At 37.5% G+C, this 13,855-nt stretch overlaps 1 protein-coding gene across 1 annotated transcript in view; it reads left to right on the forward strand.

Moving 5' to 3' along the window:
* The first annotated feature begins 276 nt into the window (after nucleotides 1-276).
* LOC127418248 (platelet-derived growth factor C-like) overlaps nucleotides 277-13,855 on the forward strand; it is a 108,971-nt gene continuing 95,392 nt past the window's right edge. The window contains exon 1 of the mRNA XM_051658721.1: nucleotides 277-1,026. Within this exon, the coding sequence (XP_051514681.1) occupies nucleotides 915-1,026 (112 nt within the window). The 5' untranslated portion in view covers nucleotides 277-914. The remainder of the gene's footprint in view (nucleotides 1,027-13,855) is intronic.

Genomic DNA, 13,855 nt, shown 5'->3' on the forward strand with positions numbered 1-13,855 from the left:
ATTATTCACTGTATTAGGCTATTATTTTATAACTGTAATAATAACTAAGGTATTTTGGCAGAAACTATGGTTATTATGGTTATTTTGTAAAATGGAAAAAGGCATAAAATAATTTGAATGAGCGCAGACGCACCCAAACACACACACACACGCACGCAAGCAATAAATGGGAGTTTTTTACTCCAAGCGACTGCAGCGGCAGCAACTTTTGAATGGTCCCCGCCTCTCCGGGGAGTTTCCTTCAAGGAGAAGTTTTACTTTATGTATAGCACCTGTTGTGTCGCCAGTTGCCGTCTGCGCTCGCCAAACATTCGGAGCCACCGTCACAGACACCTCGCAAGACATTAATTTTCTTTCAGAAAGTTGGACGTTAAGCGCTTCAACTGGCATTTAATCCAGAATCGGTAGCAAGTTACATTGTTTGGGAATTAAAAGTGATTGGTTCTGAACAACGTTATGCATTGCGTACACTTTACGCGAATGGACTATGTATGTCTGCAGGGAAAGTTGAACACTTTGCAAACGGTGACGTGTTTGTTTCGCATTTGAACAGAGCTTCGTAAATTGTGAGATCACAGACATACGCATTTTCAAATGTTCTCTTGAATGTTTGTGTGCGAGAGTTTTTCCAGAGTAATTTAGCGAACAGGTGCGCGCTTACAAAGTTACACTAATAAATGCGCGCTCGTCCACTTTGAGCAGATGCTTTTCAAGGAACTTTCCACAAAGAACTTTCCGCAGTAAAAAACAAAGAAGAACTCCGGCCGATTAGGATTATGTGGACTTTACTTTGCGCGTACGTCTTACAGATGTGGTCAAAGTTGGATACCCGACTCACAAACAATATTTCTGCATGGTGATTGAAACAACATATTCTAAGTGCCTATAAGCACCGACAGCCACCATTTATCCAAATGATTGCGTTGCTTCTCTTGATTCTCATATCGTCTCTACATCAGCATGGGTCGGTGGCGGAATCGAGTCACATCAGTAAGATTCACCACGCAATTACGAAAGAGCAAAATGGTAAGTTAAAACAGTCCTTGCATGATTTTTTTTTTTTTTTTTTTTTTTTTGTTTGTTTGTTTTCTCAAACTTCTGATGGTCCCATTTAACTTGACGCGCTCGTAGACAACTGCTTAACCTCTCGGGACACACTGAGTTACCTTTGCAATGAATGGCCACGTTATATTAGGGTCAAACAGCATTATGTTTAGTAGGAAGTTGAAGTTACCTTAGGCTTTCATGTGCATGAAACACACATCAGTATGTGTATTTAAGAGAAAAAAAGTCTCCGGGTAACTGGGTCCCCTGAGGTGGGATTTCTCTCGGATCGCAGAAAGAGTCCATTCATGAAGCGTGGGGAGCCCCGGGGCCATGAAATTTGCTTGCCTCTGAATCCCACCAATACTCACAGGTGAGCTAAAAAGCCCTTATATAATAATAATAAAGCCAACGTTTCCATTTAACTTTGTCTGCTCTTAAAGTTCACACAAACCAAGTTAGTTGTTGTAAAGCTGAAGTTTTTGGGGACAAGCAAACTGTCACCCATTGCGCACCATTAAGTCAACTTATGTTGACTTAAGCGAGGGAGCGCCCCTAACTGTGTCAGGGGTGAACCAGAGTGGAAACATCCCGCATTTAAACCAGGTCTCTGAGCTTTCATTGTATCATTGTTTCTATAAACTATGGAACATGTAGAACATGTCTACAGGGAAGCAATGTCTGTATAAAATATACGTTATTTATTCCAAGGAAGCCTATGAAAGTATGAAAACCTTCCTGTTCAAAAACAAACATGTCATATTGAAATGTTCATATTTCAGTGTGCCCATCCAACATACACCCCATACACCTGCCCTTCTGTTTCCATTCAGTCCAAAATGACCCTAATATTGCCCAATCTTGTAATCTTTGGGGCCGTTTACACGACAACGTTTTCAACTAAAAACGGAAAACTTTGTATGCGTTTTGGCTGTTCGTTTATGCGACAACGCGTTTTGGGGCCTGAAAACGCAAACTTTTGATAACAGATTCCAAAGTGCAATTTTTTGAAAACGATGCCGTTATCATCTCCGTGTAAACATACAAAAACGCGAATTTGTGAAAACGATGACGTCATGCGCACGCGTATTACATGTTCAGTCTATAGGCATGCACGCGAGACATTCAAAAGTACAATGGCGGACTACAGGACTGTGTTTTTGCTGCTCAAGATTGAGTTTATTGACGCTTCTCCAGCAAAGTAATTGTAGCAATAAAGCAACCTCATCGTCCATCCAGACAAAATTGCTCGATGCTTTCGCACCTTCGTTGTTTGTATTCACCATTCTGTGGAAGAATGCTTATGTTCGCAGGCGTGTAGTGTTTCTTTACAAAGTGATATCGCCAACTACTGGCCTGGCATGCATAATACAGCCTTTTTAGTCGTTTTCGCAGATCCGGGGTGAACGGGGATCGTTTTGACAATGTTGTTGTCTGTACGTGAAACTTTTCAAAAACGCAAAGGAAAAACTTTTCCGTTTTTAGTACATCTTTGCCATGTAAACGTACCCTTTGTCTCAGAGAGGCAGACTTACTTAAATTGGCACATCTAGCACATATATAGTCCTCTTGGTTCAGAGCTGTGTGCCAAGGAAGACCCTTGTGAATGCCATTTGATCCTTGGCTGTAACTGCAACTTTATTCCCCAATGACTTGAATGAGGTGAATTGATAGTATGCTCTGCCAAGGATCTCTAAACGGAGAGTCTTGTTCTCCGACTCTCTTTAATTGCCTTAACAGTAGATGCTCTGTCGCAGCCATCTCTGGTTGGTGTTGGAGGCAGTTCTTCGCACTGATCCGAGGCTGGTTTTATTTCGCAGCTACAGTGTGAGGTTGAGGTCAGGTTAAAAAGGTACTCGACCAACTTTTTCCAGGTTAACCTCAATGGAGGGTTTGCCAACCCATAGTTCGCTGAGCCAATCATTCATCTCACAAATTATTTTTCAAGCACTTTAAGTCCAACGTTTTTTTTTTGTTTTTTTTTTTTTGTTTTTTTGTCTTTGGTTCCCCTTCATTGACACCAAAATGAAATTTGTTCTTTATATCTAATATTATAATTCTGAATTTTGTTTAGAAATGTACCTTTCCCAAGGAACTGAATGTGGTATGGCAGTCACTACAAAAAAAAAAAAAAAAAATAAGCTTAATTAGGATGAACTATTTTTAGCCTTTTCATATCCCTGATATTTGTACTTTAAGTTTGTGTTTTATAGGTTTGACAAAGCAAAAGTACCCCTTAAGTTACACTGTGAGTGTGAACTGTAAGCAGCCGGATTTAGTTGTTGAAGGTCGACCAATGGATGTTTCCAATGTTCCATCCCCACCAGTGAATCAAATGGCACTTCTCGTCTCAGTGCTGACCTGACCTTAAAAGTTGCTTCATTTAATTGTTACAACTGACTGTTCTGAAGGTTAGACTCTTTATAGTAATGCCCAAAAGGTTACAACAATGCCAGCACTAGAGCTTTGAATGGATTGTTTTACTGCTTAAAATTACCATTTATTCCCAAGTTCTGAGCTAATACGAGATTTCCGTCATCTGTACTGATTTTAGACCATAGAGTGAAATGTTTGACATCTAGCAGATATATTAAGTGTATAGCCAGAGCAACGGTTGCTGATAGTATGTAGGTAAATGAATATTATTAGCATTTTGACGTGTAAGCAGAAATATGTCAGAACCCAAATGCCTGACAGGTGAAAAGTTGCTCATTAACCCTTGTTGCAACAGAGTTCTTTATCCAGTGGCCTACCCTATTAATGAAGGATCTGCAAATACTTGCACCATAGTCAGATAGCTGTTCACACCTCTGGCTGTATGTCAGTGTTGTATTTGTGGTAATAGAAGAAGGGTAAAAACCCCTCTGACATCCCAGGCGGAGAAGTGTGAGAGTCAGCCTCAATAACAACCGAATGCCTCACGAGGCTCTGTATTACTGTACAACTCAGTTAGGATTGGGGTTAATGTGGTGCACCAGCTTACTAGGAAATGCAGCGTGCCTCACATAGCAGACGGTTAAGTGTTAGTGAAATCACAGATGATGGCGTGTGTGTAATGATTAAGGTCAAGAATTGCTTCACAAGCAACACTTCCTTTTGCACTTAAGTCTGTCAACTGTCTTTTTCTTTAAGCTTCACAAGTTTATCAAAGTGTTATATTTATGCATTTTTATACACTGACTTGCAGTGCACTGTAACTTTTTTTTTTTATCAGTGCCAGTTTTGGTTGTAATCTGATTACAAAATAATTAGTTACAATTTTTTTAAGGTAATCAGACTACAGTTACTGACTTTCAATTAAGGTAATTACTTTCAAGTACATGACTTGGATTTCACATTTCTAAAATAATATTGTTTAATACATTTAAAATATAAATTCATGTTCATATGTACTACTTTTTGTGTTTTTGTGACAGATGAAGGGTGTGTGACAATGAACAAGGAGAAAATATTGACTTTTTTTTTTTTATTTGTTGAGTGACAAACAAAATTCGGTGAGAAGTGTTTTAGAAAGTAACTTTTTCTTTTTATCAGGATCTTGCTGATTAAAATAGTCATCTGAAGACAAATGAAGCCTTTTTCTACAATCAGAGGGCATTAGAAAAGATTTTACACAGAAGGAAAGTTCCATTGTATCCATAGTTTTAACTGTGGTATTTGCAATATGATCGTTGTTACCAAAGTTAAAGAGCACCTATTATGGTTTTTAAACGTGCCTAATTTTGCTTTAAAGGTCTCATACAATAGATTTACATGCATCCAAGGTCAAAAAACACTTTAATTTGCTAATAATTTAAATTGCAGCATTACCTTTTTTTCCCAGTGTCAAAAGCGACTCATTCAATGATCCGTTCTAAAGGATTCATTCTAAACTCCTCCTTTCATAGAGCCTACTCTACTCTGATTGGTCAGATGTCTTGGTCTACCGCTTAGTGTAGTGTTTGAGGGCGTGTCAAAGCTGTTCGAGCAGCCAATGAAGACCAGAGGTGGGGTTTTTTGTTACCAAATTACATAGGTTAGTTACGGAGGCTCTGAACCGCCATGAAAAAAAAAAAAAAAGTGTCTCTGTTCCTTCATGTCTTAATTTTTTTTTCTCTCTTCCTAAAATATTTTTTTTTCTCTCTTCCAAAATTTTTTTCTTCTCTCTTCAAAAAAAAAAAAAAAATTATTTGAAGAGAGGAAAAAAAAAATTTTTTTTTTGAAGAGAGAAGAAAATTTAAGACTTAGGTTCAGGAAGGAACTGAGACACTTTTTTTTTTTTTCACCTTGCGGTTCAGAGCTTCCTTAGTACAAGAAGTAAGTCTGGAATTACTAACGACTCGTTTCAGGTGTTCAGAATCGGTTCTTTCTTTTGGGAGTAAATAACTCCATTTGTCGTGCACTTTGATTTTTGAAACTTTGCAGACTTTTTTACATTCACAAAAAGCTATATAACACACTTCATGAAAAGTAATATTTGAAAAACCATAATAGGTGCTCTTTAAAAGTAAAACCATGATTAGCAGTAACCATAAAATAAATTATGGCATTTTGTTTTTTTTTTTTTAAGAAAAACGCATCCAGAAATTAAATTGTATTCCCTCACTACCCCAATATATTGATATAAGTTCATGGTAAATATTTTTTTTTATATCTGTGATGTGTGGATTGAAACCTTACAATTTCTGTCTGTTCATTGTGCAGATTTCTCCTTTATTCCTTTTCAGTGCTGTTTCGAATGTTGGGGTGGTGGCTGAGCGCTCAAGACTGGTCCACGTGTAAATGCACGTCTCTGCGCTGATCTGTCCATTGAGCCGCGTTGACTGATCCGGGTAGAGCTGTTTCCTTTCGCGTTTGGAACGTTTGCCATTTGATATTTCTCATAAGGAACATTAAACGACAGCGCTTAATCAGAGAGTTGGCTGAACTTTGTAGTTGCACCAGTGTGACCTCTTGCAAAGTTTAATCACACTGTTAGGAAAAATGGTCGCAAAATTAGTCTCAGTCTGGAGCCCTGATTTATTTTGTGGAATCTGATCATTTTCCACGGCACACCTGATGATCTTTCACGACACACTAGTGTGCCGCGGCACAGTGGTTGGGAAACACTCACTTACCCGAATCGAATTCTTGATCTTCTGATATGGTCTACCATTTGAGCTACAGAAACGACATTGTAAAACATTTAATACACATTATGCAGCTCTAATTAAGTACCTGTATATATTATAGTTTGGTCTACTGGTTGAAAACCACATATGTAACAATTTAACAATACAATATAAATATATATTGTGGGGACTCTTATGAAATTTGAAATATAAACCTGCATGTGCAATCTTTTCACAAAGGAGCGCTACATGTTTTAGGTATTACTTTTGTTGTAAAGACTTCTGAGGAAAGTGGTTCCCAGAACTCTAAGACTGCGTGGCAGCTGGCAGTGCTCTTGCTTGGCAGACTCCTTTTTATGTTGCATAGCATTTCAAGTTTATATTGCAATTGTGAATTGTGTATGTACTGTGGGTCGCGGCTAGCAAACGCAAACCAAAAGGATTTTAAATACCCAGTAGTCCAGTGAAATGTAACTAGCTTTCTGGTAACACAAATACACACACACACCTGAGACAAATGACTCCCTGTCCCTGTTAAAGTAAGAGTTTACCCCAGTCCTTTTTCACCAAGGCCTTCTGGCTGTAATACTGTAGGCATTGAAGTTTGCTGTCAGTCGACACAATATACCCTGCCAATGCCCGAGTTTCTAAACTTAAATTCGACCAAGCTTTTTTATTGAAACCCTTAAAGGGATAGTTCACCCAAAAATGAAAATTCTCTCATCATTTACTCACCCTCATGCCATCCCAGATGTGTATGACTTTCTTTCTTCAGCAGAACATAAATGAACATTTTTAGAAGAATATTTCAGCTCTGTTGTTCCTCCCAATGCAAGCAAATGGTGTCCAGAACTCAGGAGGTCCAAAAATTACATAAGGAGGCATAAAAGTAATCCATACAACTCCAGTGATTAAATCCATGTCTTCTGAAACAATATGATAGGTGTAGGTGAGAAACAGATCAATATTTAAATATCCTTTTTTACTACCAATCTCAACTTTTGACCAGCCCCAACCAGTATGTTGCTGAATGTGAAAGTGAAAGTCACTTCATCACCATCATGTGGAAGTGAAAGTGTGGATTTACAGTTAAAAAAGGACTTAAATATTGATCTGTTCCTCACTCACACCCAGGGCCGCATTAAGGTACTGCAGGGCCTATGGGGGCTACATTGTTACTCTATCCATGTGCTACACAGACGCATTTTGCTGTTGCACAACATCTCCATGTTTACATCAGCGTCTACCACTGAACGCGTTTACATACCCTTCCTCCCGCCATTGTCAGGTGGCGGAGGCATAATTGAAAATTCTGTCATCATTTGCTCACCCTCATGTTGTTCCAAACCTGTATGACTTTCTTCTGTGGAACACAAAAGGAAATGTAAGGCATTAATAGGCAGTATGTTAGTCTCAGTCACCATTGACTTTCATTGGATCTTTTTTCTATTGAATGATTTTCTTTTTAATTTTCTATTTTCTCTTTATTGCCCTAACATCTCTTTTCATGTTCCATGGAAGAAAGTAATTTGGGTTTGGAAAAACAAGGGTGAGTGGCCTAAATAATGAAAACATTTTAAATTTTGTGGTGAATTATCCCTTTTAAAAGGAAGAAGCTCTGGGACGTTGAAGATATTATACACACAATATATAACTCAAGTTTGTTTAAAAGGAAATCTCTTTTCAGTCACCCATCTAGAATAGAAAATTGCATGGTTGGAGTGTCCATGTTTTTGCTGTCAGCACACTTGAAAAGCGACAGATTTGGCAAGAAAGCAAGTCAGTGCCTGTCTGATGTTTGTCATAACGGACAGTGAGCGTACATTCCTACCCCAAACAGGGCTCCAATTTACAGCAGGTCTATGGAGTTTCTTTAAGAAACTGGGTCACAGCCTTGGATTTTTTTATTTTTTATTATTCTTTATTTTTTTACCTCCTGTAATTTTAGTCTTTTGTGCTGACACCACCTGTGCCTCCATCAACCTAATACCCATAATTCTGTGAATTATATGTCCCCTCTTCTCAGTTAAATATAAGATCAAGAAATCCTTGGTTTGCTTACCAAAATTGTCATTGCAAGATCAGTTCACCATGAGCAGTAATGGTCTACTTACCCTACTTTGCTTAGGGAATCAATCCCCTTGTTCCCCTCTTTAAGGTCATTTTTGTGTCTCCAGTCTGCTGTGGACACTCAGGGCTGGGATAGTTTTGAGTTTGAATATTTTTGTAATCCTAGAAGCAGTGAAGACCTTTGGCCAACTGCTTCTGCTTTAGGACAAAGAAAACACAGGAATCAGATTGAAAAGACTGTAATTGTGCTTCATTGCTGCTTCCTCCTGTCTGCTAAGCACTCATTTTTGATGATATATGCAGTGATAAGCAATATCATCTAGGAGTTCTTAATGCCTTTTTGGCCCCAGGCAAGTGCACTTGTAATGTTGAGCCTGGAGTTGATTTTCAAAAGCTGTAAATCTCATATTCCACTGACAACAAATATGATACCAAAGAGTTTTGGCTTCCGTCAAATGTGCATAACCACAAATGGTTATTTCTTTTCTGTCTATTATACAAACCTACTCACTTGTCTCCAGACAGGAAGTTTACACCTCATTAAACACTCAAAACTCATTTATATACATTTGTACGTTTGACAGACGCTTTTATCCAAAAGGAATTACAGTGCATTGAAGATATACATTTGTCAGTGTGAGTGTTACAACTGGTCAGCTGATATGGTGCTAACAGTGCCAAGGTTGTGGGTTTAATTCCCAGAGGATTCATGAACTGTTACAATATATACAGTGGATCCTCTGTAAGTTGCTTTGGATAAAAGTCTCTACAAAATGCATAAACAATTGTTCCCTAGGGAACAAACCCATGGTCTTGCCTTTGCTATGGCCATGGTCTACCACTTGAGCTAGAGAATGCAACAGTCTGGTTGCAGAAGTAAAAATCCCATTCATTTTTCTATGGGGAAATTTATTTATGAGAATTGTTGTTAATTGATGGTATACAGCATGCTTCTGTTGTAGCCATCGGTCCTCGTTATTTCATCATTTATAAAAAGTGTTAAATGGCGGAATTTCTGGAGAATAACTACACTACCCAAACAAGCTATGCACCTACTATGCTCTTACACTACAAACTACTTTTATCTGAATGTTTTGCAATAAAATCTAAATATGTTTGTATACAAATAATCAGCAACTTTAAATCATTTTTTTTATTAAAAAAAAATGTATTTGATTACTGCATTTTCAATGCTTCATGGATTGTAGTTCATGCCCTAATGGAAGATGTTAAGTACAGTCTTGTACCTTTGTTTGCTTTAAATCAAAGTTTCTAATGGAATGATTCACCTCAGAGCTGGTTGGTTTGGTTCATGGCTTTGAACTCTTTTTATGATGGATTTTATTAAATCCTTTATGGCAGAAATTAATGGGAAAAATACTTCCGGAACCAAGGCAGCTGAAAAAGTTGCACACTAAAGGAATAGATGTATAAAAAAAACAATGCTTTCAGCAACCCAGTTCCAGCATTAACACTGACCATGGGTTCAATGGCCATCTGCCAATGGCTATCTGCTTGTCTAGACAGAAAGGGTGGGGCATCTCACCCTCCGGTCCAGCTTACCTTGTGTCACTACTTCCTGTCAATCACTACCAGACAACAGCACTTCCTCAAGCTTTGACTCATCCGTCAACTTGACACTATGCTCCCTTTCTTTATTCATCTTACCTGTCACTCCCAGGCAGTTTGAAAACCGGTGTTTCTGCACTTTTTAATAAGCAAGAACTTAAGCATCCCTTAACAGCTTGTTCTGTTTCAGAGAGTTCATGAAAAAGGCTCTTTATTTTCTTAAAATATTACACAGCATACTGAAAATGAATTAATTTGTGGGGGATGCGGTGAAGTGCTGGTTCAGTTTGACTGGGTTTAGTTGCCCTCACAAATCTTGCCCCCTGGTCATTTAATCCTCTGTGCTGAAACAAGCGAATAACCTGCAACTGTTTGCGAGGGCCAGTGATCTGCCAGAACAGATAATTCTACGCTCTTAGGCATAAGCTGTCTGTGGTTATTGCCTGTTTTCAGAACAAACTGAATTCCAGAGGCCTTAGAATTTTTGGCAGCGGGTAAATTTGATGACTTTGGTTCCTATCTCTTCGAGGCATGTCTACATTCCTTGGCAAATGTTAGCACTCGCTGTTAGAAAGGTGTTTTAAAGTGCCCACTCCCTTTTCAGTCCAGCTCTCTTCCCTCAGATACTATTTATTTTATTTTTGAAGTAGAGTTGTATACCATTTTTAAATATTGGACCATGCCATTGAGTACCCATGGTTCCAGTATTCTAGTTTTGAGTACAAGGAAGACAAAAATCAGCTGAGCTTCACCCCATTCCTCTTTTTCAATTAACTAATTTGCTGCACATCTGGAAAGATATCATTTTTGTGAGTGCTCAGGATATGAACTATAGCTCACTAAATCTCACTAAGTGTGTGTGTGTGTGTGTGTGTGTGTGTGTGTGTGTGTGTGTGGTTAACCAGCTTATAAATCTATTAAAATACACTTCTCATAAACATGTTTGGTGATAGAAGTCCGTTTTGCACATTGTCAAAGGAATAAAAAAAAAGCTCACTGCAGATAGGGCTAAAACTAGATTGCATTAATATCCTGGCATTGTTGTACATAACGACTTCTAAATAGCTTGTATGCATCTGGAAGATTAATTATCTTTGGTGTTTCCTTGGCTTTGGAGTAGTAACTATTACTGAAGTGGCCGGCATTCAGTCCAAATGATTTTTGTAGGTTTTACTATTTTTCAAACTATGTGAGCTTGGCAAATGGGCGTGTGTATTAGAGAGTCTGAAATATGTTTTGCACTTAATAAAGCATGTTTCCTCAATGTTTATGATTGGGAAGATTGCTGAATGAGCACGCCAGCCCACACACAAAGACACACTCTATTAGCAAACTGGTATGCCATTATGATAGTTGTGTTTGTGCTGTGGTTCTGAATTGAGGGGAAATATTTAGCTTTCAAACACCACACCACTGTGGTAACATGACCACCTTCAGCCTCTCTCCGCTAACCCCTGGCTACAGGTTTTATGCAACAGAGATTGAGAATCCTCGATCCTCCACTTGAAATGATGTGAAAAATGTGAAATGTTTTATTCATGTAATAAACTCTTATGTCCACCAGCCACTGAGAATTCACTGAAGCCTGACCATTGTTCAAATTTCCATTTCCATGTTATCACTTGACATGTTTTAGAGCAATGTCATAAAAATGGCACAAACTGGCAATGATATATAAACATACAAAACACTACTTTCAGAGACGTGGCCTTGCAGGTAGTTCACATTGTCCGATATCTTGCATGGTGGCTCTCGTGCAGCTGACCAAAGTTCAAATCTTACTTGCAACCCTCCGCATTCTCCCCTTTGTTTCCTGTCTCCTTTATCACTATCTCTGTCAATAAAAATGTCAAAAAGAACAAAAACAGTGCTGTTTTTTTTTTTTTTTTGTCATTTTTGGTTTGCTCACCCCAGTTACTGTTCACTTGCGTTGTATGGAAAAGAGGAGATTGGCCATTCTGCTATATACCTTGTTTTGTGTTCTGTGTAAAAATAAAAATCATACAGATTTCAGACAACATGAGGGTGACTTTCATTTTTGGGTGAGCTATCGCTGTAACATTTTCTTTTCCACACACTGTAAACCCTAATAAGTTGAATCTACTCAAATGTTTTGAGGAAACTCATTCCCTCAATTTAATTGAGTAATGGTGCCTAACAAAATTTTTTTTTTTCCAAGTTCACCTAATATGGTCTTCCAGTTGAATTAATTTAAATATTTAAATACAGATAACTTAAAAGGCAAGTACACTTAACTTTCCAATTAATATATTGTTGTTTACTTAAATTGAATGAGCTATAAATCATTAAAAACAAGTTATTACTAAGCATTAACAGCTTTATTAAAGTTGAGAGTTGAAGAGTTAAGTACTTAGTAACAGTATCCAACAATAACTATTCACTGCATATTATCAGAACTTTTAAAACTTCTGAAAGCATATTCTTCGATAAACAAAATACAGTTATACTTGTAGTAAAATTACAGTAACACATTGCATCAGTGGAACATGAATGGTGTAAATACAAAAAATATTAAATGCAATATAAAAATTTCTTTAGAAATTGGCCATTTCAAAAGTGGCCATTCAGTGACTTGATCTTAAAATCATGTCTTGTTAAAAAAACAAAGAGGCAGCAGATTATTATCACAAATTACCAAAAGCAAAGTTTCTAGGGGGAAAATGATTGTAGAGTTAAATACTTATTGTTGGATACTGTTACTATTGACTACATATTGTCAGAACTTTTAAAACTTTAAAACAGGATATCCTGAAAGGAAAAACAAGACATCTTTTCATGTCATTTACATTCATTTATCAAAGACAAACAATGAAGGATTCAGCTTATATTTTTTATTTAACTTATATAATATTTTAAAATATATTTTTCAGTCTCTTACCAAAATGTGAATCTATATGGAGTATAGAAATTTGCACAGTAACAGCGAATGGTAACAGCTATTCAAAGTGTGCAAAAAAGGAAAAAAAAGGAACTTTTGTCCATTTTTAACCAAAAAGCTGGTTTGCTAATGACTGTATTTTAGGTCATTCTGCCCCATGGAAAGCAGAACACACACACACACACACACACACATATATATATATATATATATATATATATATATATATATATATATATATATATATATATTCAAATGTGTATTTCAGTGACTTTAGGTAATTCAGGTGTAATGCATAAATTAGGCCAAACAGAAGGTACATTGCTTGTGGGAGGTCATGTAGGTTGTCCATCACCAATTTTCCCTCAGTTATTATTCCAATAGAGGAGGGAGACAAATGCAGAGAGTTGAGTGGCTGAAGACTTGTCCCATCTTCAACTAATACAATCCCAACTGGCACATCAAGGATCGCGCTGTAATTATCAGACACCTAGTGAAGGCATGTGGATAAGTACAGAGCATTGTAATCATGCATAAAGTGCGTACTGTCAACGTGTGTTCAGCATAACTCGCTAAATTAATTTGGAAAAAATATATATACACTGGCTGCCAAAGGTTTGGAATAATGTACAGATTTTGCTTTTATGGAAAGAAATTGGCATTCAACTGATCACAATGTATAGTCAGGACATTAAGAACATGAAAAATTACAACTTCTTAAACTACTTCAAAGATTTCTCATCAAAAAATCCTCCACGTGCAGCAATTGCAGCTTTGCAGATCCTAGGCATTCTAGCTGTCAGTTTGTCCAGATACTCAGGCGACATTTCACCCCACACTTCCTGTAGCACTTGCCATAGATGTGTCTGTCTTGTCGGGCACTTCTCACGCACCTTACAGTCTAGCTGATCCCACAAAAGCTCAATGGGTTAAGATCCATAACACTCTTTTCCAGTTATCTGTTATCCAATGTCTGTCTTTGTTTCTTTGCCCACTCTAACCTTTTCTTTTTGTTTTTCTGTTTCAAAAGTGGCTTTTTCTTTGCAATTATTCCCAATAAGGCCTGTACCCCTGAGTCTTCTCTTTACTGTTGTACATGAAACTGGTGTTGAGCATGTAGAATTCAATGAAGCTGTCAGCTAAGGACTCAAACTAGAGTCTCTGATGTACTTATCCTCTTGTT

This window comes from Myxocyprinus asiaticus, chromosome 27 (genome assembly GCF_019703515.2).
Source record: "Myxocyprinus asiaticus isolate MX2 ecotype Aquarium Trade chromosome 27, UBuf_Myxa_2, whole genome shotgun sequence".
Lineage (NCBI taxonomy): Eukaryota > Metazoa > Chordata > Actinopteri > Cypriniformes > Catostomidae > Myxocyprinus > Myxocyprinus asiaticus.